Source organism: Hirundo rustica, chromosome 3, assembly GCF_015227805.2.
Source record: "Hirundo rustica isolate bHirRus1 chromosome 3, bHirRus1.pri.v3, whole genome shotgun sequence".
NCBI lineage: Eukaryota > Metazoa > Chordata > Aves > Passeriformes > Hirundinidae > Hirundo > Hirundo rustica.
Window position 1 is genome coordinate 74,344,614 of NC_053452.1, and position 22,760 is coordinate 74,367,373.

Below are 22,760 nucleotides of genomic sequence, written 5' to 3' on the forward strand. Positions count from 1 at the left end.
GTTTGTCCAAAAGCTATCTTCTATTTTCTGTCAGTATTCTCTCTTTTGACTAAAAAAGTTATCTGTTTAGGCTAGTTGGAGTAGTTACACCTTTTTTGAGAAGAATATATGCCCTCATCAACACAACTTCCTCCTTAGATTTTTCTTTTTGCAGTAGTAGTGACATTCTTTCAAAACTGCAACAAGAATATGGAAGAAAAATAGTAAATTTCTCTTGATATGATGCAGTTGTTTCAAAATTCTTCCAGCTAGTTCATAAATGGTGGTTCATAGAAGAATTCCATTTTCAAAAGGTAATTTTTATGTAGTTTCATAACATATTGTAATCTCTTTACTTGGGAAATGTTAGCTGAAACCATTTTATGTTGGTTAGAAAAAAGGACTTCAGTTTCTATGGTGCACGTTAGTAGCCTTTTTTTGTTTAACCAATGCCCAGAATGTGTGTAGCTACTTTGTCAATGCCGTTGTTGTCTTTCCTTATTTTTTGTTGGGTTTCTCCTTTTGCCTTGCAGTGTCTATATTCTAGAACACCTAGGAAAGGTTTTCCTGTATTAACCCTTTGATTGCAGTTGCTTTTGAGTCTAATAGCGATGGTTTTTTTCCTCTTAGAGGTGTGTTGTGTTTTCCCAGGGGAATAAATCATGAGAGCAATATGTCATCAATGGAGCTAGGAGTCTCTTTTAGTTGTGTTTCAGTATAAGAAATCATGAGTGTGTTATCTGAATTGGGAAAAAAACCAACAAAACCTGAAGAATAGACTGTAGCATCTAAACATCACCAGTTTCCTCATTGTTCCATCTAGAAAAATCAGGGAGATAATGGAGATGTCAGTACATAGCAGGCCAGGACATCTAAAATGTTTCTTAAAAATTTGTAGATATTTTGAATGTAGATTTTAAATATTTTTTAATTTTTGTGTGTGTGTGTGTGTGTTTCACTCTCCCATAGTTTTAGTTTTGCACAGCACTAAGATATTTTTAATTTTGTGACAAAGAAAACTGGTTTTTGGTTACATTTAATATGGATGAAATGTGATCAAATTAAACCCAAATCTTTCTATCCTCATAAGATTTTAACTTCTGAGGTTATTAGGAAATGCCACAACAGTTGCCAATTTTCCTTCAGCTGCATTAGTTCAAGGTAATTTTTGTGTGTAATTCACAAATGGCATCAGAAAGCTCCAAGAGGAGGCTGTGTTCTGATCTTCATTTCATTGCTATAATGTGGAACAATTCTCTTGACATTGGATACTTTTGAGTTTGCTGCAATGTCACTGAAATCAGAATCTCTCCTCTGTGTCTGTTTGGATGCCAAAACTTATGCACATTTTCTGTAGAAATAGTTGCCTTTATGGAAGAATCTTTCTGAAACACTTTTTATTCATTTCCTCAAATCAAATCACCAGAGGGTATAATCTCTCTGTCTATAATCTTTTGTCATTTTATAACTAGGTTGATCAACACAACACGATTTTCCCAGCTAGGGGAGGAGATCGCCCGAGCTGTTTCAGTTGTTTTAATTCAGAGCAGTGAAAGCCTTATAGTGCCATAGTGCTGTCCTGTCATTTCCTTCAAACTGATTTGGGGTATATACATGCAGTTGTCTTTGGATTTAATCTATACATTGAACCCAATAATATTTCTCAGTGTTGTCTTTTTAGTACAAGAGTAAGTGTTTGAATAATTCAGAACTCTGTAGAAAAATGACTGCTGAGGTTGTTTGTATAGTGTTGTTCATCAAGAGGATAGTTTTATATATGAAGTTGGTGACAATGTAACTATACACTTAAAAGGATTTTTGTTGAAATTGCTTCAGACTTGTAAACTCTTAGCTGTCATATATGAAGGTAAATATTTTCCCCAAAACCATTTGATTTTGAATAGATCATTCTTCTTTCTTCAAGAGTGCAGAAGGCAGGACGGATGACAAAACAAACAAACAACAACAAAAACCCACAAACAAACACCCCCTCCCCCCCCCCAAAAAAACCCAAACCAAAAACAAAAACAAAAACAAAAAAAACCCACCAACAACAAAAAAACCCACACAGAACCCGAGATAGAGGCCTTTTATTCTTCAACTTCTTTTGGTTTTCACTGGCTCTTTTTTTTCAAAGAGGCCTGTGTTTTCATAGTTGGTAGCAGAATATTATACTCCTAAATTTTGCTGCGATTTGTTTTTTAAAGGAACTGTTCTGGACTTATCTGGATGGAGTCTGGATCTCCTTTAGTGAAAGTTTTTTTCTTGAACAGCACTCACTGTTATGAACTGTCCAGAATTTTGACATTTCTGAGAATTGTGTAATTCAGCAAAACTCTCAATGTTTGGCAGATGTGAAATCTAAAAAGCCTGGAGAGGAATTGCTTTATCTTGACTTAGAAGCATCATTCCAGAAAAAGCAAAATCGTATTAGTTCAAAGTTTCTGTGTTATGGTAATTTTGAGCAGAGGTGATCCTTAAATACAGAATGAATGTACAATTTTTTTTTATTTTTTTTTTTTTTCCCTCTCAGGATACTTCTTTTTACTCTAGTGAACTCCATCAGAATCCAGGAGAATTTTGTAGTGTTCATTTTGAGTTTAAAGATACTAATATAACTTGAAAGTATGGAAATTTCCCTGGTTTCTGATGGCTACTGCTACTTAAATACTTACTGCATTAACTAGCAAATATAGTGATAATTTTAAAATAAAGATTGTAGTTTTCTAAAAGATTATGTTTAATTCCAATTAAGAACATATTTAAAGAAGTCTTATATGACTTGTGATTCCCCCTTCTAAGACATCACAGTATAATTTTACCCTTATGGTTCATTATTTGTCATTTCTGGGAATTCTTCTGACTTCTTAATTTAATTAAAGGACAGGAGCATCTTTTGTGTAAGGAGGATGTGAGAGAGCTGAAGAGGAGGTTCAGGGGGAATCTGACAAGTGTATATAAATACCTGATGTGAGGATCATTAACAAAGATGAAGCCAGACTCTCATCAGTCGTGCCCAGTGGCAGCACCAGAGGAAATGGGCACAAATGAACACACATGAAATTTCATCTGAACACAGGAGAGTAATTTTTTACTGTGAAGTGGTCAAATACTGCTACACTTTGCTGAGAGAGGCTGTGGAGTCTCCATCCTTGTTGATAGTTGAAACGCAACTGCATAGGTGTAAATGTTCCTACTTTGAGCAGAGGGGCTGAACTGGATGATTTCTAAGTTAAATGACTCTGATCTGTGGTTGCTACTAACAGTGACCTGAATAGCCCATACCATGCAAGAATTGCTTTCACTTCTAGGCTAGTCACCTGCAGCAGGGAGGGTGCTGAAATAAGCTGAAATAAGCAAGAATTGCTTTCAGTTCTAGGCTACTCACCTGCAGCAGGTAGGGTGCTGAAATAAGCTGCTGGTTCTCTGGTGCCCTGTGTTATTTGCATCTGTCTAATGTGTTCTTTTATAGTACGTAACTCTTCAGGTACTACACTCTGGATGAAATCTAATTTGTACTTACTTGAAGAAATTGTAATGCTGATTAAGGCCCAAAGCCAGTCATAAGCTCTATTTGGTACGCTTTTATAATTTTCGTATCTTTGTGTATGCTACTTGTTCCTGCAAAAATTGTTCCCCTAAGTCCAGTGAAATCACACTGATATGATTTGATGCTAAATGGAGCACATCCAAACATCATGCAGTTTTTCTTTTAGGTGTTATGAGCTTTTGAGCTTTTGCTTAAAATGTATATGTGCACTTTGAAAGACAACATTTCAGTCTTTGGGGCAGGTAGGAAATTATATCCTCAAATAGTGCTCCTAAGATAATACAAAAATAATTTTGCTTTTATGCTATTTACATAGTTACATTTTTATTTATTTCTGTTCCTTAATCCCATGGGCTACCACTTTTTCATGGAAGTAGCAGAATATGAAAAGTATCATCAGGAGAGGGAAGCTGTGGAAGTTCCCAGGTATAATCTCTGTGTTTATTTCTGAATGTACCTTCAGTAACAAAATAGGCTTTACACTGGCACAAAAGTGCTTTAAGTGTATAGAAGTGTAACTAGAAAGCAAGGGGGGGACTACTAATTATTCATAATTTCGAAGGATAGGGAATGTATATATTAAAATGTGTATGTGTGTTTACACATATATATAAAAACATGTTTGTGTGTGCGTATGAGTATATATGCATAGATGTGTGTTTTAACCAACAACATTCCAAAGGACATGCGAGGGGGAAAGATGAACTAGAGATTATTCATATGTCAGAACAAGGGACATCACAGCTTTGTATGCTGAATTTCATGGTTTTTATGTAAAAAAGCATGGATTAGTCATACTGTTACCAATTAGCTCAATTGGCTTTTTAACTGAAAGTGTAGTAGAAGAGCTGACTGCAGGATGGGATTTGTTTCACCTGAGATATATAAGGTACTTTGCATAAAATAGTTCTACATTTCCCTGCAATGAGTAGGGAAAATGCTGAATGCTCAACCTTGGCTTATGGGTGCAATGGATTATCTCTAGGATAAATGGGTAGTAATCTTATTACTTTGTTATGATATGACAGAAGAAGTCATCATTACAGAGCATTTCTACAAGGTCTTGGTAATGAATTGCATGACTAAAACTCTATCTGAAGTGATGATGGTCTGTGCTATTTAGAGCAGACACTGCCACTACTGTGTGGCTAATGCAGTTGTGTTTCTGAGCTGAAGCTTGCCTGCAGACTGAACTGTATGGATGTGTTCCTATATATTACTTTAACGACTTAAACAAATTTGTCCTATTTTTAAATTGCTGTCAGAGTACCAATACACAAATATCTTTCTGAGGAAATTTCTGATTTAGAATATCTTGGTTAAGTGTAATCTCATTTATTCATAAATGCATTAGTTGTAAGAATAAATTCCATGGGAAACAATTAGACAGCTTACTGAAGAAAAATCAGGGGGTTTATTATTCATGTCACAGCTGCTTTGAGTATCATCTGGTTTGTGGAAGGAGTTGCTTCTCGGTACCTTTTCGTATTGATTCATACTTGTGTAAAAATGGCATCATCTAAGGCTTGAAATCCTGTTAGTTGAAAATAACGCTCAGATTGTATTCTACTCAAATTTCCTATGGTTTGTATTGAATTCTAGGGATAAATCAACTATAGAATGGAAGAGTAAAAAACATTCTGCCATCCAGTGGCTACCAAGCAAGAAGGGATTTCACTGGTTTATCTGAAAAAGAGTTGGTCTCTAGAAGCCTTGACTGATGTTTATGTGCCAGAGGGAAAAAATTGTTTTCCATTTTAAAAATATGTAGTGTGTGCAAATGATGGTTTAAAAAAATAAATCTTCTAGTACCTTTGTCTAACTTTGGACTTCCATGCATCCTGTTGCATTCCTGTATGCTTCCTTACTATTTTATAAGGGCAAAACTACCAGTTTTGGATTATGCACTTGTACTTACTGCATAAAATAAAATTGAATTTAGAGGAAAGATAATATTTTTTCAATTAATGGTTGGTTTGAAGATATCTTGAGATATTTTTTTCCTCTGGAGTTACTTTCTCTCGTAGCTTTTTTAATCCTTAGTATATTAATGCAGAGTCAACTTTCAAAGATCATTCATTGACTGTTTTGTGATTCTGAACGTTGTATATTGATTTGTGAGTGCTGGCTTGAAAATTAATTAGTATGTTGAATGAAAAACTAGGTTCTGTTCCAGAATACCATTATTTTAAAAAAAAAGTACTCCTAATTCTTAAGCAAGCTTTTATGTTTTGGTTGGGGATTTTTTGTTTGGTTTGTAGGTTTGTGGTGTGGGTTTTTGTGGGTTTTTTGGTGGTGGTTTTTGTTTGTTTGTTTGTTTTGTTTTGTTGTTGTTGTTGTTTTTGTTAATCTTTATTCTGCTCTTAATATTCCCACTTCAATAGGCTTAGCATCTTTCCTGAAAACAAGCTGAAGTTAACTTTTCTAACATGCTACACAGCTTCCTCTTTTTTTTTCTGGAACATCTGGTTTTTTATTGCTTCTTACCGAGTCAGTCTTAATTCATTGTGTTAATGTTTTCCAATAGGAAAAGAGACAGGAAATTATTTTTATTTTTCTAAATATGTATTTATTTTTGCTTACAATTGCATGTGCTAGGGCTATAGTATATGTAATTTCTGCCAAATGTAAAGGAAAAAAGATGTTTTACACTGCACACTTAGAGAAGCTGGAACAGCATGTTTTTTACAGGCAGTAGTTTAAGAAAACTTAAGATATATTTAAGGGTATTAGCAATCACACTGCTGTAAAGTGGTCTGTATGTGTAAAGCTACACAAATTCAACTGGATGACTGTGAAAAATTCCTGTCACCCATTTCTGAAGATACTTAGGCTGGACTTGATTTAGGCAGCAGTGTTTCTGCTTTTGTTTAAAAACTGCTTCTTGAAATAATGTAATATTGTGTAATGTTGTGTTTTATTATTTCAATTCTGTAATCACCAGTTTAATTTGTGAGTTTCTTTCTGTAGATCCTTTGTTATAAACGCTCTAAATGGTGTTATCAGTGTGAACTTTATGCAGTGTTTATAATAGCTTCGAAAAGCAACTCGATGGAATGGGAGGGAAAAGGAAAAATACAATCAATTACAAAGACCTGTCAAGAAATCTCAAAATGAAGTAACAGAAAAGTTAGAAACCTAAAATGCCTAAGGAGACCATACAAATAGCTGATTGCACCCGGTTAGCACCAAGATATTCAACAGGTCTCCAGGAAAACCATTAATGCTTTATAAGAGTCTCATTCATCAAGATGAAATGGATTTTGAAGATGACACACAAAGTACACATTATGTATACAAAACTTGGTGCAAAAGAAGTAAGCTTTCTTCCTGTAGTGTTGCCAGAACAGTGACAGTGAAAACTGGTGTAATCCTGAAATTCGGCCACTAAAAAACTGAAGAAACTTGATGAAAAGTGCACAAATTAGTTGCATTAGAGTCTTTGTTTTTATTCACCAAAGACAATGCTTTAAAATAGATGTTTAAATATATTTGAGATTTGTCAAGCCTACCAATACAAATGCACTTCGTTATTTGAATAGTACTTACTTTTTCAGTGGGGAAGTTTTCAACACAAAAGCTCTAAGACAAAGGTACTGTTAAATTGAAAAGGACATTTTTCAAAAAGAAGGTGTGTTGATTGCATAGCATTTTCATTGACTTCTATATCTATTTTTTAATGTTCAAAGCCGTCTAAAATAAAAGTACAGTTGGTTAGTCATTAAGTACATCATTACTATAGATTTAAGGGTAGAGCATTTTCATTTTTCATTAAAATGGTCTATTAATTTAAATTTGTAATTTGTATCATAGGCCCTCACAAGAGGCTGCTATAAGGAAGCTGCAGCACAATGATAGACTTAGTGTTGTTTGTTGCAAAGTTAAGTGAAGTATTTGATGTAAATAGCTGATGAAGCCCTCATTCCTAAGCTTGCATTACTTGGGGAAGTCCTGCCCAAATAATTTGCTTAGTACTGGAATGAATTGAGAAGAATATTTGGTATTGGAGAGACTTTTACCATAGAAAACCACTGTTAATTAATTAAAACACTCAGAAGATTCTTTGAGGCTTGTTCCTTACTGTATTTTTGTTGTTTCCTACAAGTGAAGTAAAAATTATAAACTTCAAATATATCAGTAAGATTCTTTTCATTCTTTGTAGTGGAAACAGTGCAGGTAATTAAATCTGTAGAAGGAAAATAATTATGTAGTCTGCAGTCTATTTTAAACATCTGTGAAAAGTAACTAAGAAAAGTAAGTTTATTAGAAAATCATATTTTCAGGGCTGTTCTTCAGTTGGAAAGGTTTTATAATCTTCAAGTGCAGAAATTGCCACTGTCTCTGTACAGTGGTTCTTTCCTGGTAAAAATATCGTTTTTCAGAGAGACCAGTAGGAGCAAAGTATTACTGAAATTGATGGTTTGTACTTTATAAGATTTCAACACGCATTAAACTATAATAAGCATAATTTTCTGTGTCAACTATACAATTTATTTTTTCAAAACATTCTCTAAGTTTGCTTTGGACTACACACAGAAGTTTTATCTTGCTTTTGGTGACTGCAGCTTGTTGTGGATTTTGTCGGAGAAAGGTCTGAACCTGAACAATTGCAAGATGGAGATTTTCTCAGAAGCAAGAGAAGGTTTTTACTGAATTTGTTTCTGTGTTTGCAAAATTGAACTTTATTGAGTTCCATTGTTTTGCTGCCTCATCTTCCAATAGAGTAGTCATAGTTTATCATCTTAGGTTTTGAGGTGTATATTTTCTTGTTAATGCTGTTTTACTGATGTTTAATTACTAATAGTTCCATATTTTAGTGTGTATAAGTTTTGGTCCCACTCTTGGGAAAAAAAATTAGGTGGTGAAATAGTATGAGGCTAAAAATTTTGATTAATTTAGCAGATGTTATCCTGCTAAAATTTGTTTTCTTTATTGATTCCCTATTTGAGGGTTGGGCAGAAGTGGTACCCTCAGAATCAAAAAACCTTGGAATAATAAATATATTTTGACAGGTATCTTAAGGTTTGTTTCCATGTGTTCTTTTTCTTATGATTAATATGTGCAGAGATACACACACATATACGAACATCTATGAGAAATCCAAGAGATGTGTGTTGTTTGCTTTAACAGGTTGGACAACTTGCTTTTAAAGGCATGAAAAGACTAAACCGAATCCAGTCTATAGTTTTCGAGACTGCCTACAACACAAACGAGAACATGCTGATCTGTGCCCCCACTGGAGCTGGGAAGACTAACATTGCCATGCTGACAATCCTTCATGAAATTCGCCAGCATGTCCAGCATGGTGTTATCAAAAAGGATGAGTTTAAGGTAAGTTTATATCAACCAAATAACAGCTTTTTAATGTGTAAGGTAAAATCTATTATATGTTATACATGGAATATGAAATCAGGAGGTTCTCAAGGTTATTAGACTTTTCTGAGTTAAAAATAAGGCTAGTTTTGATTGGCTTCATTATTGTTAAAGCTATTCTTATTTGTGTTCTAAAACTCTTATTATGTGAATAAAAAGCTATGAAAATGCATTTAGCTTTCATGCAGAACCAATTTTCAAAGCAATGAGACTGTATAAACAAAATCCATTGTCCTTTAAACAGCTGCACACTTACCCAACAAAGACAACTACTTTTCATATATCACTATTAAGATTTTTCGCTGTAAGCGCCTGGCATCATATTTCACAATAAATTGTGATTTGTAATGGTTGCCATGAAACAAACGACATTGTGGGGTTTGCTCATTTATCAAGTGAGTGTTGTTTTGGTGCAGATTGTGTATGTTGCTCCTATGAAGGCTTTGGCAGCCGAAATGACAAATTACTTCAGCAAGCGTCTGGAACCGCTTGGCATTACTGTGAAAGAGTTGACTGGTGATATGCAACTGTCAAAAGGCGAAATTCTGCGAACACAGGTATGCCTAATCTTTTAAAATACTGCTCTGTGTGTGCATTTGTACCTTTTCATAGGTACACTGCTCTACAAACTCCTTGTAACAGTATTGGTGAAGCAGCTGAAGCATTATTACTACATCTGTAATTACAGTGATTATGTACACTGATAGGAGTTCAGAATACTTCAATAAAAACCGCCTTTGAAAAGTTTAAAGTTTGGTTTGCAAATGGTGAGTTCCAAATAAATCCAAAATGCTGTAACAACATTGTTGCAAATAGGTTAAAATAACACTTGCCTTCTTTTTTATTAAAAAAAAACAAAACAAACAAACAAAAAAACCCAAACAAGTAAAAAAACCCCAACAACGGAAAACTGTAGGTTCCTGTTAATGACTGATCTTACTATTCCTCATTTGTCCTCAAAAAATATAAGACATCACTAGGCTAAACATTTGAACATTTATAGAAATTAATCAAATTTAGCCTTTTAAATAGAACTGCATAAATGGAGATTATTTTGTTTTAGCAGATACTTTTTGCCAATTTATTTCAGGCAAATGCTGTTTGTGCCAGTGAAATACCATTTTTTCAAAACCTGAAGATACTTTTATACCTGTTCTTGCATCACAGTTCCATGTGATTTCCCTTTCCCCTTCTGACTGGTCCAAGAAACAGAAAAGAGAAGTGGTTATATTATCAATATGAATGTTTATAAATGTGACTTGTAGTAATTGTTGATCCAGATGAGTGATATTTTGGCAGTCTTAGCTTTGAGGTACTTAACATTTTCATGTGAAATGGAGTGAGACAAAAGCCCTTCACATAACAAGAATATATGTCAGTATGTAATTATTAATTAGGAGTACCATTGCAGTAGTAATCCAGTATGAAGCTGTGAATAACATTTAGAAGATGTGTATGCGTACATATTGATACATACAGTCACAGCACTGTGGTAACCAATAAATAGCAAACCAATATCAATGAGTGACAGTAAAATCACTGGTACTTTACCAGAGTAACTTTGCAATACCATCTACCTAAAATCTGAGTTTACAAAAAAAAAGTTTCATAGGAACTTTTAGTAATTGAAAGTATTTAGGTATACCAAATTACCATTTTAAATTGCTTCCTTCACAGTCCTTTTCAGCTAGTGCACATAATCAAGTAGATCATGGTTTTAATAGAGATAATGTGTAATCACCACTGAAACTGAAAGTGACAGTAGAAAAGCCTGCTGTGAATGTAAGGACAAACCTGGATGAACAGAATGAATGTAGAACGGAAAAATGCTATTTACACTCGCTCTTCTAATTAGCAATATAATTCCTACAATCTCACCTCATTATTAGTACTCAGCTTACATCCAGTAAAAAAAGTAAGGGAACAAAAGAAACAATTTTTTAAAAAAATTTTATTTAAATTATTTTATTTTTTTTTTCTTTAAATGGGAAATAGTTTACAAAGCTGAAATTTATTACTCCAGTAATGGGAACTTATTAATATATACAGTGTATTAACTTAGAGGAACTTAGTAACTTGAGTGTAGGAAGAGACCATCTGCTTCATCATGTTCTTTTATTTCAGTCCAGAATGTCATTACTAGCATAATTCTTAATTTTGTTGTGGAGAAGAGGCTAAAGCTGATTGATGTATAATAATCAAGAAGAAATAGAGAAGGGAGGATGTGGGTAATTTTTTTTTGTTATTTTTTCCTGCCACGGACTCATCTCTTGCTTTGAAATTAGCTTTTTTTTGCTTGAAACTTACCTTCAAGGGATTTCTACAGTTTCCTATGTATGACATAGTATAGAAACACTAATCTGAAATGTATTTGTAGTTTTGAAACCTTTGGGGAGAGTGGAGATGGAAGAAAAATGGTCTCCAGAAGAGGAAAAATTTGGAAGCCGCTATATTTGTGACCCAAAACTCAGTTCCTAGATTTTCAAAGAAACTCTAGTTAAAATGTTGATTAATTTCAGTTTTGCTTTTGCTCAGTTTTGTGTCTTTGGTCTTCTAAACATTGGGAAGATTGAAAGGAAAAAATAAAAAGGCTAAAATTCTGGGACAGTGAAATAACATTTTTTTGTTTTCTCTTGTATGTCGTAGCTAGTCAGTCTTATGATTAATCAGAAATGTGGAAGGTGAGGATGAGAGATGGTGCCAATCCAAGAGTTACCAGTGTAATTGCTGCCACACTTCTTGAAGATTCTGTAGCCCAGCACTGTGCAATGTTTTATTGCTGCATAACAAAGTGCATAGCAAATATGTAGCATATTATAAACTGAGGAAAGAGCACTTGCTTGTGCTGGGTCTTTCTTATTTCTCTGTATATTTATTGTTTTCTATGAAAACTCATGATCTTTCTTTGCTCAACTAGGCACTTAAGACCACTTAATCCAAGCAGCTTTCTTTCACCATTTTTTACCGTGTATTAAATTGATTCTTGCTTCAAATTTTCATTTTACTTGTCAGCTTCTCTAATGCGTGCATTTCTCAGAAAGGAATACTCTGATAGGTGTTGCTGCTTTATTTATAGTTTCAGATTTGCTTTGCCAGTCATTGCTCTGTTTTCTAGCCTTTAGTAGTGTAAGTAATGAAGTACCTTTGTTTAACAGAAAAGCAGTTTTTCCTGTAAGGATCAATGCTACAGCAGCTAGACGCATGCACACAATTTATATACGCAGGGACAGTATATATCATATGAGGAGTAAAAGGCAGAGAGTAGGATCATCAGCCAGAGGCTGATATTTCAGGCTGGATAACTGTTTCAAAAGATCTCAGGTGGTACTTCTGGGCAACTAAAGGCCTGATATATATCTCCTGTGACAGTTGTCTTCTGCCCATTTTCTGAGCAGTTGCATTTTCACCATCTTTATTTTTGTCCTCAGGTGAATCAAATCAGTCACAGTGAAAGATGTAAAACAAGGTAATTGTCAGGTATTAGTTAGAAGTAGTGCTTCAGTGACAATCCAGATAATTTTCTGCTTCCTTTCCATCCTGCTTGCTTCATCCTTCATACTTTGCCTGTGTATATTTAAAGATGTGTATTTTGCAAGTTATTACATGTAGCTGTTGTGCTTATCCTGATGAGGAAAAATTGCTTTATCTGACAAATTGGTAACTGTCTCCCTTCTCAGGAATGCACCCTTAATGTACAGTAGGAGCTACCACTATTAGTTTTCCTACAAATATTTTTAAAGATATGAATGCTAGCAAAAAAAAAGGTAACAAGGAATTTAAATTTTCATTCCCTTTACGGTGGGGTAAAATCTTTTAAATATTTTTGAAAAATTCTAATTTAAAATTTTTCCAGCAATAACTCTCTCTGTGCTTTTCATATTGTCATTTATGCCCACCCATCCAGAAGGTAGCCATGTTTCTTGCTGCTCCATATGGTTTTATACATTATATGATTGTACTTCCATGCTATTACTGAATGTTCTTTAACACTACTGTGGTTGCAACACACTTCATAGGCTTTTAAAATAGGTTATTTATGATTTACCAATAATGAAATTGCCTTAAAAAGAAAAATGAGAATAGTTTATATTGACTCTTCAGTCAGTCTTCTAACCTGCTCCCCACATCTTATGCATTAAAAGCCAGTTACAAGTTTAATATGTGGGATGTGTGTTAAAACTGAGACAATTTCCCTTCACAGTAGCATAGAATGGTTTGACCTTGCATTTGCAACAAATACAAGGTAGTTATAGTTATCCTTTGAAAGTTTAGAGAATACAGCAGGAATTGGAGCAGTATAGATTTGTAAGGTAATCACCAGGTCTGAAAGCAGTGCCTTGCCCTGGGCACAGTGTATTGTAAGCCGATGGATGAGTGGCATCATGCCTTAACTTGTGCAAAACAGTGGTAGCCTCTACAGAGTGCAGAAATGCCTTCTGGCCTTAACACAAAGTTAGTGGGCATCAAAAAATGTAGAAGATAATTTATTTTTAATGTTTTATGGCTACATAGCATGAAACAAAGATCCTTTGCATAAAATAGTAAAAGCTTATCAAAGTTTCTTCCACCTTTATAAACTTTAAAAACTTTTTTGAAAATTACCCTGTTAAATATATTCTATTTTCTTTTTAAGGAAAATTATTTGGTGTTTTATTGCATCTTCAGTTAGTGTGAATGTTTCTCACCCTTAGACTGGTACCTCAGCAGTTTTGTATTAGATGCGTTTTGGTATAAACATTGTCAACAACCTGCATTCTAATTCAAATAAGTGAGACTGACACTTTCAAGTTGAAATGAGTTTTCTATAATGAGTTTTTTTTTGCTTTATTTTGTGCCTCAGACCTGCAGTTACAAGCAAAATTACTTTTATTCGTCTTAGATCTCTTCTTTTGCTTTGAGGCATGCTAGACTGTCGTGAGCCTTACTTGCTAAAGATATGTGTGAGTGCTAAGGTCAGATCACAAGTGTTTTCTGTGTTGCTAAAATTATGTAGTAGTTGGAAACAAATCTGGTCAAGTTGTGAAAGCAGGCTAATTCCCCTGGCCTATAAACCTCTACACATCTCTTTTCCTTCATTCTCATGTTATTGGAGTTAAAGGGGCTCAGACAGCAGGAAAAGGAGATTTACTGTCTTTAAAATAAATATTATGAGAAACTGAATCAAACTGTAATTGTGTTAATACTCCTGATTCTGCCACTTCTGAACTATTGAAATTTTTTTTGATTGTTTAGGAATATAGATTTTTTTTTCTTAAAAGTATTTCTATTTTTGTTCTGGTTCTTCTTCATCAAAAAATTATTATACAGAAAGCAAGGTTATTCATTTAAAACATATTATTGGATTTTCTGTAATGTTTACATAGTACTCAAGTACTTCAAGGTCCACAGAAAGAGTTGTATACATTTACTGAACTGCAAGGCTAGGCCTGTCAACATGGGCCTGAAAGACATCTCAGAAGCAGACATCTCCAAAACTGCTAGGTTTCTGCTGGACTCCACATATCTCTGTCTTTTTTCTGTCACAGAAAATTGATAGAAATTAATTTCATGTCTGATTAAAGAAGGGGTGTAGCTAGTGCACATGAGTAAATACTCACAGATTTGACTCCGTAAGATGAAGGCTGACGAAGAAAGAACTTTATTGTTTACAAAGACCTCTCTTTAAAGATTTTGAAGAATGACCGGGGATTAGAGAACAAGGCTACCACCTCTCCATCCCACTGGCCAGGCTAGAAGTCCATCGGTTGACTATCATCAGAAAGGAACGTGGAAAAACAAGGTGTTTACATCAGAAAGCTGTGGGAAAATTCAGTCAGAGCTATAAACATCTCACAAAATCTCACATAATATGGCAGCAGGGGGGTGTATCAGAAGCAAATCAGAAGCTGTATCTGACTGTAGTGTGCTTTCAACCTAATGTGCTTCTAAAACATTCTTCCTTAAAGAAGGCAGGAAGTGGGAAAACTATAGGAGCGTTTGACCACTAAAAAAACCACAAAAAACAGCTAAAACAAACCAAAACACAAAAAAAGCAAACAAACAAAAAAACAAACTTCATTCTTTATGAACTCTGAAAAATTCCATGATGTTCAAGAAATCTAATTCAAAGTTTACATTTTTTGTTGTCATGTCTGGGTAGTGAAGAAAGTCCTGCTAAACCTGACTTGCACAGTTAAAAAATGGGTAGGTGACTCATTTGTTCGCTTCCCATTAACATGTGTAAACTGTTGCTTTCAGAGTTGATTCTTAACATTATTCACAGTTTATATGAAAACTCTCTTCACATTTTGCTAAGGTTTAGAAAAGATAACACTTTAATTTGCCAAGTGCCAAACATGTTGAGCAGTTTAAAAACATGAATGATTTCCAGGCACCCAGGTCAAAGCAGAAGGAGGGGAGGACTTGCTCCAGGCACTGGAGCAGAGATTCCCTCACAGCCCGTTGAACAGGCCATGGTGGAGCTGATGTCCACACTGCAGCTCTTGGAGAACCCCACACTGCAATAGGTTGATGGTGCAGTAAAGGAGAAGGTGGCCCATGGACAGCTCATGCAGGAACTGGCTTCTGGCCAGGAATTGTGCCCATGGAAAAGACCCATGTTGGAATAGTTTGTGAGGGTGTATCCTGTGGTAGCTATCCACAGCAGGGTGGGGAAAAAGTCTGAGAAAGGAATGTCTGAGATGGATTTATGGACTGACTCTAAGCCCCATCCCTGAGATGTAGAGAACTTGGGAACAAAACAGTGAAGTTGAGCCTGGAGACAAGCAGGGCTAGCAGGAAGAGGTTTTTAGATTTTGTCTTTGTTTCCTCACTATTGTACTCTATTTTTAATTTGCAATCATTTTCTCCAAGTCAAGTCTGTTTTGCCCATAATAGTAATTGGTACATGACCTCCCAGTCTTTTATCTTGACCCATGCGCTTTTCCATCTTACTGTCTTCCCCTGTCCAGGAAAGGAGGGGAAGTGAGAGTGGTTGGGTGGGCATCTGCCAGCTGCAATGGTTGACCTACCACAGTTAGTTCTAGCTCAGTTAGTTTTAGTCTGGGATTTTTTTTGAAGTAAAGTTACTGCTTTCACTGATGATTTAATTTTGGTATTTAAAATCCAAGTGAATTTTATTTAGTTTGTTGCAAATTTTATTAGCTGGTTATTTTTCTATATAACTTTACCCAGCTGTTTATACTTGAAATAAGAGTAGTTTAGAACAAAAGGGCAATTCTTATTGAACAACATGAGTAACACAACAGTATTGGTGGTATCTTGGTAAACAGTAGTGTTGTAAATGAAAAGAGAATTTGTGTAAGCTGCATTTGCATTGGCAAGTATATTTGTCTGATTACTGAAAATAATGCTTTTCTTGACGAGAGGAAATAGCCTGAAGGACCGAATGTATTTTGACATCTCAAAGATTAGCTGATTAATTATACTTTTGATGGCAAAACAAAAGTGAGAAGTGAAGCAGAGACCACAAAAGCATCAGAGCTGAATAGGGCAAGTAGTTCTGAGAACGACAAATAGCATCAGGACCTCTGAGTAGTATGGATGATCACTCTGATAGATTGTGTCAGCCGATAGACTCTGATACTAAGTCATGAAGGCTTTATTCCCTGTTGGAATCTGATACTAATAAAATGGAATAATGCTTTTTTCTCAAGTTCTTAACTGCAATATAAAACTAATCAAGTCCAAAACTATTGGAAGCAAAAGGGGGCTGTAAAGTCGAGGTTCCTGCTGTTTCATCTACAGCCTTATTTTTCTCATATACTGTTTCTCATTTCCTGCACTTTAATAGGGTGTAAAGATGCTTCTAAGTAAAAGCAAACAGTGAGGCTGATTCCTGCTACTTTTCCTGTGTACATTTTGTTAAATTTTAGAGCATTATATTCTATTATATTCTGCTATGTACGTGTGTCTTGGTTTGAAAGACAAGTATCTGCTAGGGAGAGGCGGAGCCTCTCTAGGAATGGGGAATTCCAATTCCTTCCCTCTAAGTTATTATAATTTAGAAGATTAAAGAGGCTTTTCAGTCAGAGCTATAGGGAAAGGAATAACAATTCTTTACTAGTAAATCTAAAAGGTCAAACAAACAACAACAACTATGACAATAATAATAATAATAAACAGAACCAAGAACCCCGAGGGGCTTTGTCTCACAAGTCCTGGGCAGTCTGATCTCTCGGGACCCCGAGAGCACCAAGCCAAAACGGTGGAAACTCCGGGGCTGATGGCTGGAAACGGTGGGTTGTTTCAGCAGGCAGGGGGTGTCCCGGCAGGCAAAGTGAGCAGTGCTGGGGAAGCCACGACAGCTGGACGGGGTTGACCCAGCTCCAGCAGGGCAGGCGAAGGGCTCCGAATTCCTGGGCACTCCAGCAGATGATAGAATTCCCGGGACTGGACCCTCCATTAACAGTGGACTCCACACAGCTAGCTGTCGCTTGACCGTCCTCTCCGATGCCGAGTGCAGGAAGAAGGCACCCTCAGCTCCCAGAGCCCCCGAGCCTTTCCCTCCCTGAGACTTAAATGATCTTCCCCCGTCCTCAACACTTCTTTTGTGTGGGTCAAGCACCCTTTAAGCATCAGTGTTTAGTCTCTTAGCAACTTATGGGGGGGAAAAATTCTGTAGAGAAAGAAAAAAACCAAAACTAAACCTAACCCCCAACAATGTGCTTCTCACTTCATGGATATACAAAGCCCACTATTAGAAGCTGAATATGCATATACTGTGACTTTTCCTATCCATATAGTAAGTACATGAGATAGTGATTCTTTACAGTAATAAACATGATAGCATCTTGACATACATATCACCATACTCATACAAAAATGTTTCAAAAATTTGTGAGCAAGAATGATGTATGTTTTTAATTCAGAATATTGACAGCTCTTCTCCCATAACAGTAATTCACAGGATATTGTATTGTACTGTATTTTAACGGAAAGCAACTGTAGAACACTTTTTTAAAGGTTCATATTGTCAACTGCTATCCCATTTATATTACTGCAGCATTTTGTGAAAATTATATGAAGAACTTACATTGAAAATTTGCATAGAATGTACAATCTAAAGTGTCTTTGAAGCAAGATAGTACTATTTTATTTTCTTGTCTCTTGGTGCTTTGTCCCTGTCTAATCTCCTTTCTGCTTATCCAGTATATTTTGTCCATCCCTGTAAGCGCTTACTCTGATGTTGGTCTTCTCTAAGTGGTCTTCATCTCCTATTGTATGCCGTTGTTTTTTTACTTGCAGTTGTTGCAAACACCTATATTACTGTTCACTTTAGATGCCAGTCTATTTCCTTCCAGGAACAAAATGATGCTTTGGATGTGTTAGATGTAATAAAATCTACAAATCTCTTTTGGTATGAGGAGTTAAACTTTCATGAAGTGGCCTTCAGAAGTGATCCAGAGATTAATAAAGCTCACTGATACTGAAAAACCCTCTGCTTTTCGAGTTGTTCATTTCAAAAACGGAGTTTAACCTGGTTAATATTCCCTCTTCCAGTATGCCTAGAATTTAAAGTAGTGCTGGATTCTATGTACACCCTGGTTTCAACAGCAGAATATCTTTTTTTGATCAAAATTTGGACCGGGACAGGAAGATATCAAAATCTAATTTAAAAGAAAGAAAGAAGAAGGGACTTGCTCTCTTTTGAGAGAACTTCCTGAATATTCCTTAGTACAACCTTGCTGAAAGAAAATTTTCTTTCTTCTGAATTTTCAAAGTTATGCCCAATCTAAAAAAAGCTTCTCTTTCTCTAAATGAGGTTAAGCCTTACCTTTCAAATGAGAGAAATATACTGAAATATTTAGAACAGAAATCCTTGCTAAAGTGGAGGTCTGAGTCAAGAAGGATCAAAATCTTTTCTATACAGTAGGATCTCTGTGTCCCGTAGTCATTTTCACTTCACACTGTTGTTTCCATATGAATTTCATTTGTTTCAGATATTCTTATAGTGTGCAAAATAAAATTTTTCTACCTGCTTCATTGATCATGCTGTCTTCAGGGAAAACTTTTTAAAAAATCCACTATCCAGGGTCTCTCTGAGGCGAGGAGTCTTGATGGTACACCACAGACTGCTATGGGGTTTTTTTCTGTCTTTATTTCTTTTGTTCCGCAAATGTTAATAGTATTTCTTAATTAGTGTTTAGTTCTGAAAGCAAGATAATTAAAATATAATCAGAAGGAATGTGTCTTTGTACATGTGCCAGATTTGAAATGCTGTGGGGTGTTTTAAAGTTCTGATCATGGCAGTCTTTTCACCAGTAAGCAGTGTACACACCAGTTGATAGCAGTCACACTCAGGTTTGTGACCTGTAACACTCAAGTCCTCAGCTGGGCTAAATTCATTCTCTTCAGCTTTTGGAGGAAGAAAGTGGAATCCTGAAAGTGTTTCACTAGAGAAGCAGAAGGAAGAAAAGTTAAGGTTACTGTCTTCAGAGATTCAAAATAGGAAATAACAAAAGGGAAATGAAGACATAACCTGGATTAGATGAATCTGCACTGACTACAGTCTGCAGCTGGAGAACATACTTATATTTGAAGCCCACTTCCTTGCAGGTTGAGCTCGTTTCTGTAATGCTGATATGCCCATCTTGCTCACCTCAGGAACAAATTTTCAATTATTTAGCACTGTAGTGTTATTTCCTGACCTTTAAAGACAAGGAAGGAATTTTTCTGTGGGTGCCATTTTTATGAAGGCTGTGGTTTTCCCAGATTTCTTACTTCCTTATGAAAACTTGGGGAAATAGTAAAGCAGGTGAAAAATATTGATGTTAAACAGCAGAGAGGTAACTTTGGGCCTGTGATGTTAATTGCTCAACTGAACTCTTTAACCCTCAGAAATAAAGGCAGTAAGATCTGCAACATCACGTGTAGGATTCTTGATTGTCTCTGATGATGAAACTTATTAGGAAATAAGTGAAATTTGACTTATATAAGAGATTGTTGGATATTTTTCCAGTGGATTCATTCAATAAGCTTGTTACTTAGTTGAAATGTCTGCATTTTTTCTGTTCTTGTTGCTGGAACAACTGCATTGCTTTCTTGCGCCGATGTTAACATTCTATGCTTTCAGCACTGTGCACCTTTTTATTTTTTTGGCATCAGACTTCCAGTACCCTAGTGAAATTGTTGGAAGCCCTTCTGATTTATGACCCTTCTATTAATATATGTGCCTGTCACAGCTAAGATTTTGCCAGTGGGGAAAAGTACTTATACATCATCAAAGAATAGCAGTTTGAATAAAAAATAATAGTCCTTTATAAGGAACTGAAGGTGCTATCTGTGACCTAAATTAGTTTCTGTATTTATGAGAGTTTTTACTAAAATCCGGCTTCCATACTTCAAAAATTAGAATCACTACTCTTCAGACATGCATTTATTTGAAATAATTTACTTTTGAAATAGATACAGTTGTTTATTTTGATAACATACCTACTTGCTTGTTGTAATTGCATAATCTGTAGAATTTTAGTGTGGGCTTTGACTAACCTGCTTTGTGATTAATAATCAAATGTCTCATTCTATGAAAAGTGTGTAATCAACTGGCATTCTTTGCTATGACTCACTTGGCTAAAATCTCTATTTTGATTGGGCGGAAAGGTGGGAGTTAACTTTTGGTTTAGCAGTAAAAACCTAGTTGAAACAATGCCAGATAAAATTACAGACATTTTGAACAATAGGAAAAAAGTTGTTTTATGTATTCTGTAGTTAAAGGATATAAGGTGGGTTGTTTTGTAATTGCATTCTTGGTAGTGAATTCCCTTTTATTGGAAGTAAATATATTCATGTCTGACTTGGCTACTAGAAGTTTTTTAAAACTGTTTTAAAACCAGAAGTTTTCTGAGTGTTTTTCATTTTTTTCCCCCCTATAAATGATAAACTATTTGGCATTGTACTTCAGCACTTAAATGAACAAATACGAATACTCGATTTGGGTATGAGCCCTTGCTACAAGTATATAATCTTGGTTTTTTCCTTTTCCTCTCCAGTGGGCACGTTTTTTCATTACTTTAGGCTTTATCAGAGCATATTCATTTTTAATATATCTGTGCTTTATGCACTTATATAAATCACTGTCTCTGAAGAGTTTTATATTAAAATTTGTGCAGGTTTTGGCTGGGATAGAGTTAATTTTCTTCATAACAGCTAGTATGGGCTGTGGGTTGCATTTCTACTGGAAACAGGGTGGTTTTGTTAAGTGAGCAACACTTTCAGAGTCAAGGCAGTTTCTGCCTCTTCCCCCACTCCACCAGCAAGGGGACTGGGGTGCACAGGGAATTGGACGGGGGACACGGCTGGGACCACTGATCCCAACTCACCACAGGGATATCCCATACCGCAGGGCTTAGAGCCGGAGGAAGGAAGGGGGACGTTCAAAGGAACCATTTGTATTCCCAAGTCACTGTTACACATGATGGATCCCCTGATCACCCACTGCCAGTGGGAAGTGGTGAATGAATTCCTTGTTCTGCGTTGAATTCCTTGTGTGCGCGGCTTTTGCTTTACCTATTAAACCCTTCATCTCAACCCTCACTTTTACCCCATCCCACTGGAGGGGACTGCACAAGTGTCTGTGTAGGTAGGGATCAGTTGCTGGCTGGGATGAAACCATGACACAATGGAACTTAAAAGTACTAGGGTACAAATATGAAAACAAAGCCAAAGATCTGTGGTTTGGAAACACCATTGTTCCAGACTGCGGAAATGCTGTTGCTCTTTGGTTGTATCGCTAAGACCAACAGTGTCACCTACAGGTGAATCAAGTAGATTTCCTAGTTTTTCAAGTGGAGATATCAGACACAGATTAGTTATTGAAATTGGGAAGATCTGATTTAATAGCTTTCCAGTTAGTATCTTAAATCAATTTTTGTGCTTATTATTGTTATGACATTAACCACAAATACATAATTCAAAATATTTTGTAAGCAGTACTAACTAAAAATTTTGAAGTAATTTTTAATGTGCATACAAATGATTATTGGTAATATTCTGCCTATTTGCTATTTAAAGTTGAATTGCACTGAAAATACATTTGATTTATGACATTAAATGCATTTAGTGTCTGTTTTTATAGAGGTCAAAATTCATTGTTTGTGAATGATTCATCTCAATTCAGTGTTAGAGAATGTTGTAGAAGTGAATATGAATTAAAATGTTAAAAATATTTCATTGAAAATATCAAATTATTAAACATTTTAAAAAATTGTGTCTGTAGAAGATTGCTCTTAAGTTATTGCATCTGTTACTTCCATACAACAGATATTAATAATGCTGAAGTTTTTCTGAAAATAGAACATACAAACCTGATGTATGTTAAGAGAGAACTTGTTCTTTAATGTTTTTTTAAGGGTTCAGCATCTTCCTTTCTCTTTTGCCAGGTTTGTAATTAAATTATTACTTTTTAAAAGGCCCTTCTTCACTTGTGCATGACTTGGACTAGTTGAATCAAATTCTGTCTTGACATGACGGATTTTTAGGTGTATTGCTGCAGTGATGTCACCATCCACTGAATCATGAATTGCGAAGTACTTGTAATGTTTTAAGCTAGATTTTGAGTGGCATATTTTAGTCTAGTGGCCTCATCAGAGAGGCTTCTGTGTGATAAAGATGTGTGACTGTGGAAGAAAAAAGCCTGGCTGGAGCTGCTAAGTTTCTCCCACTTCTGCAACAGGATGATGAATCTCCTAAGGGGAAGCTGCCTTTGAGCTTTCAATTCTTTCTATTACTTTTATATTATTTATTTCTTTTTATCCCCTCAAGTTGGGGGGATATATGGATATATGAATGGCTTTGTGTAGATTGTCACGTGTTGACTGTCAGCTACTGCATTTAGAGACCCCAGTGTTAGGTGGTTACC

At 35.5% G+C, this 22,760-nt stretch overlaps 1 protein-coding gene across 4 annotated transcripts in view; it reads left to right on the forward strand.

The window, feature by feature from the left end:
- ASCC3 (activating signal cointegrator 1 complex subunit 3) overlaps nucleotides 1–22,760 on the forward strand; it is a 254,871-nt gene that overhangs the window by 57,986 nt on the left and 174,125 nt on the right. For all 4 annotated transcript variants that reach the window (XM_040058833.2, XM_040058830.2, XM_040058831.2 and 1 more), the window contains exons 9-10: nucleotides 8,660–8,860; nucleotides 9,319–9,459. In XM_040058833.2, coding sequence (XP_039914767.1) covers nucleotides 8,660–8,860; nucleotides 9,319–9,459 — 342 coding nt within the window. The remainder of the gene's footprint in view (nucleotides 1–8,659; nucleotides 8,861–9,318; nucleotides 9,460–22,760) is intronic.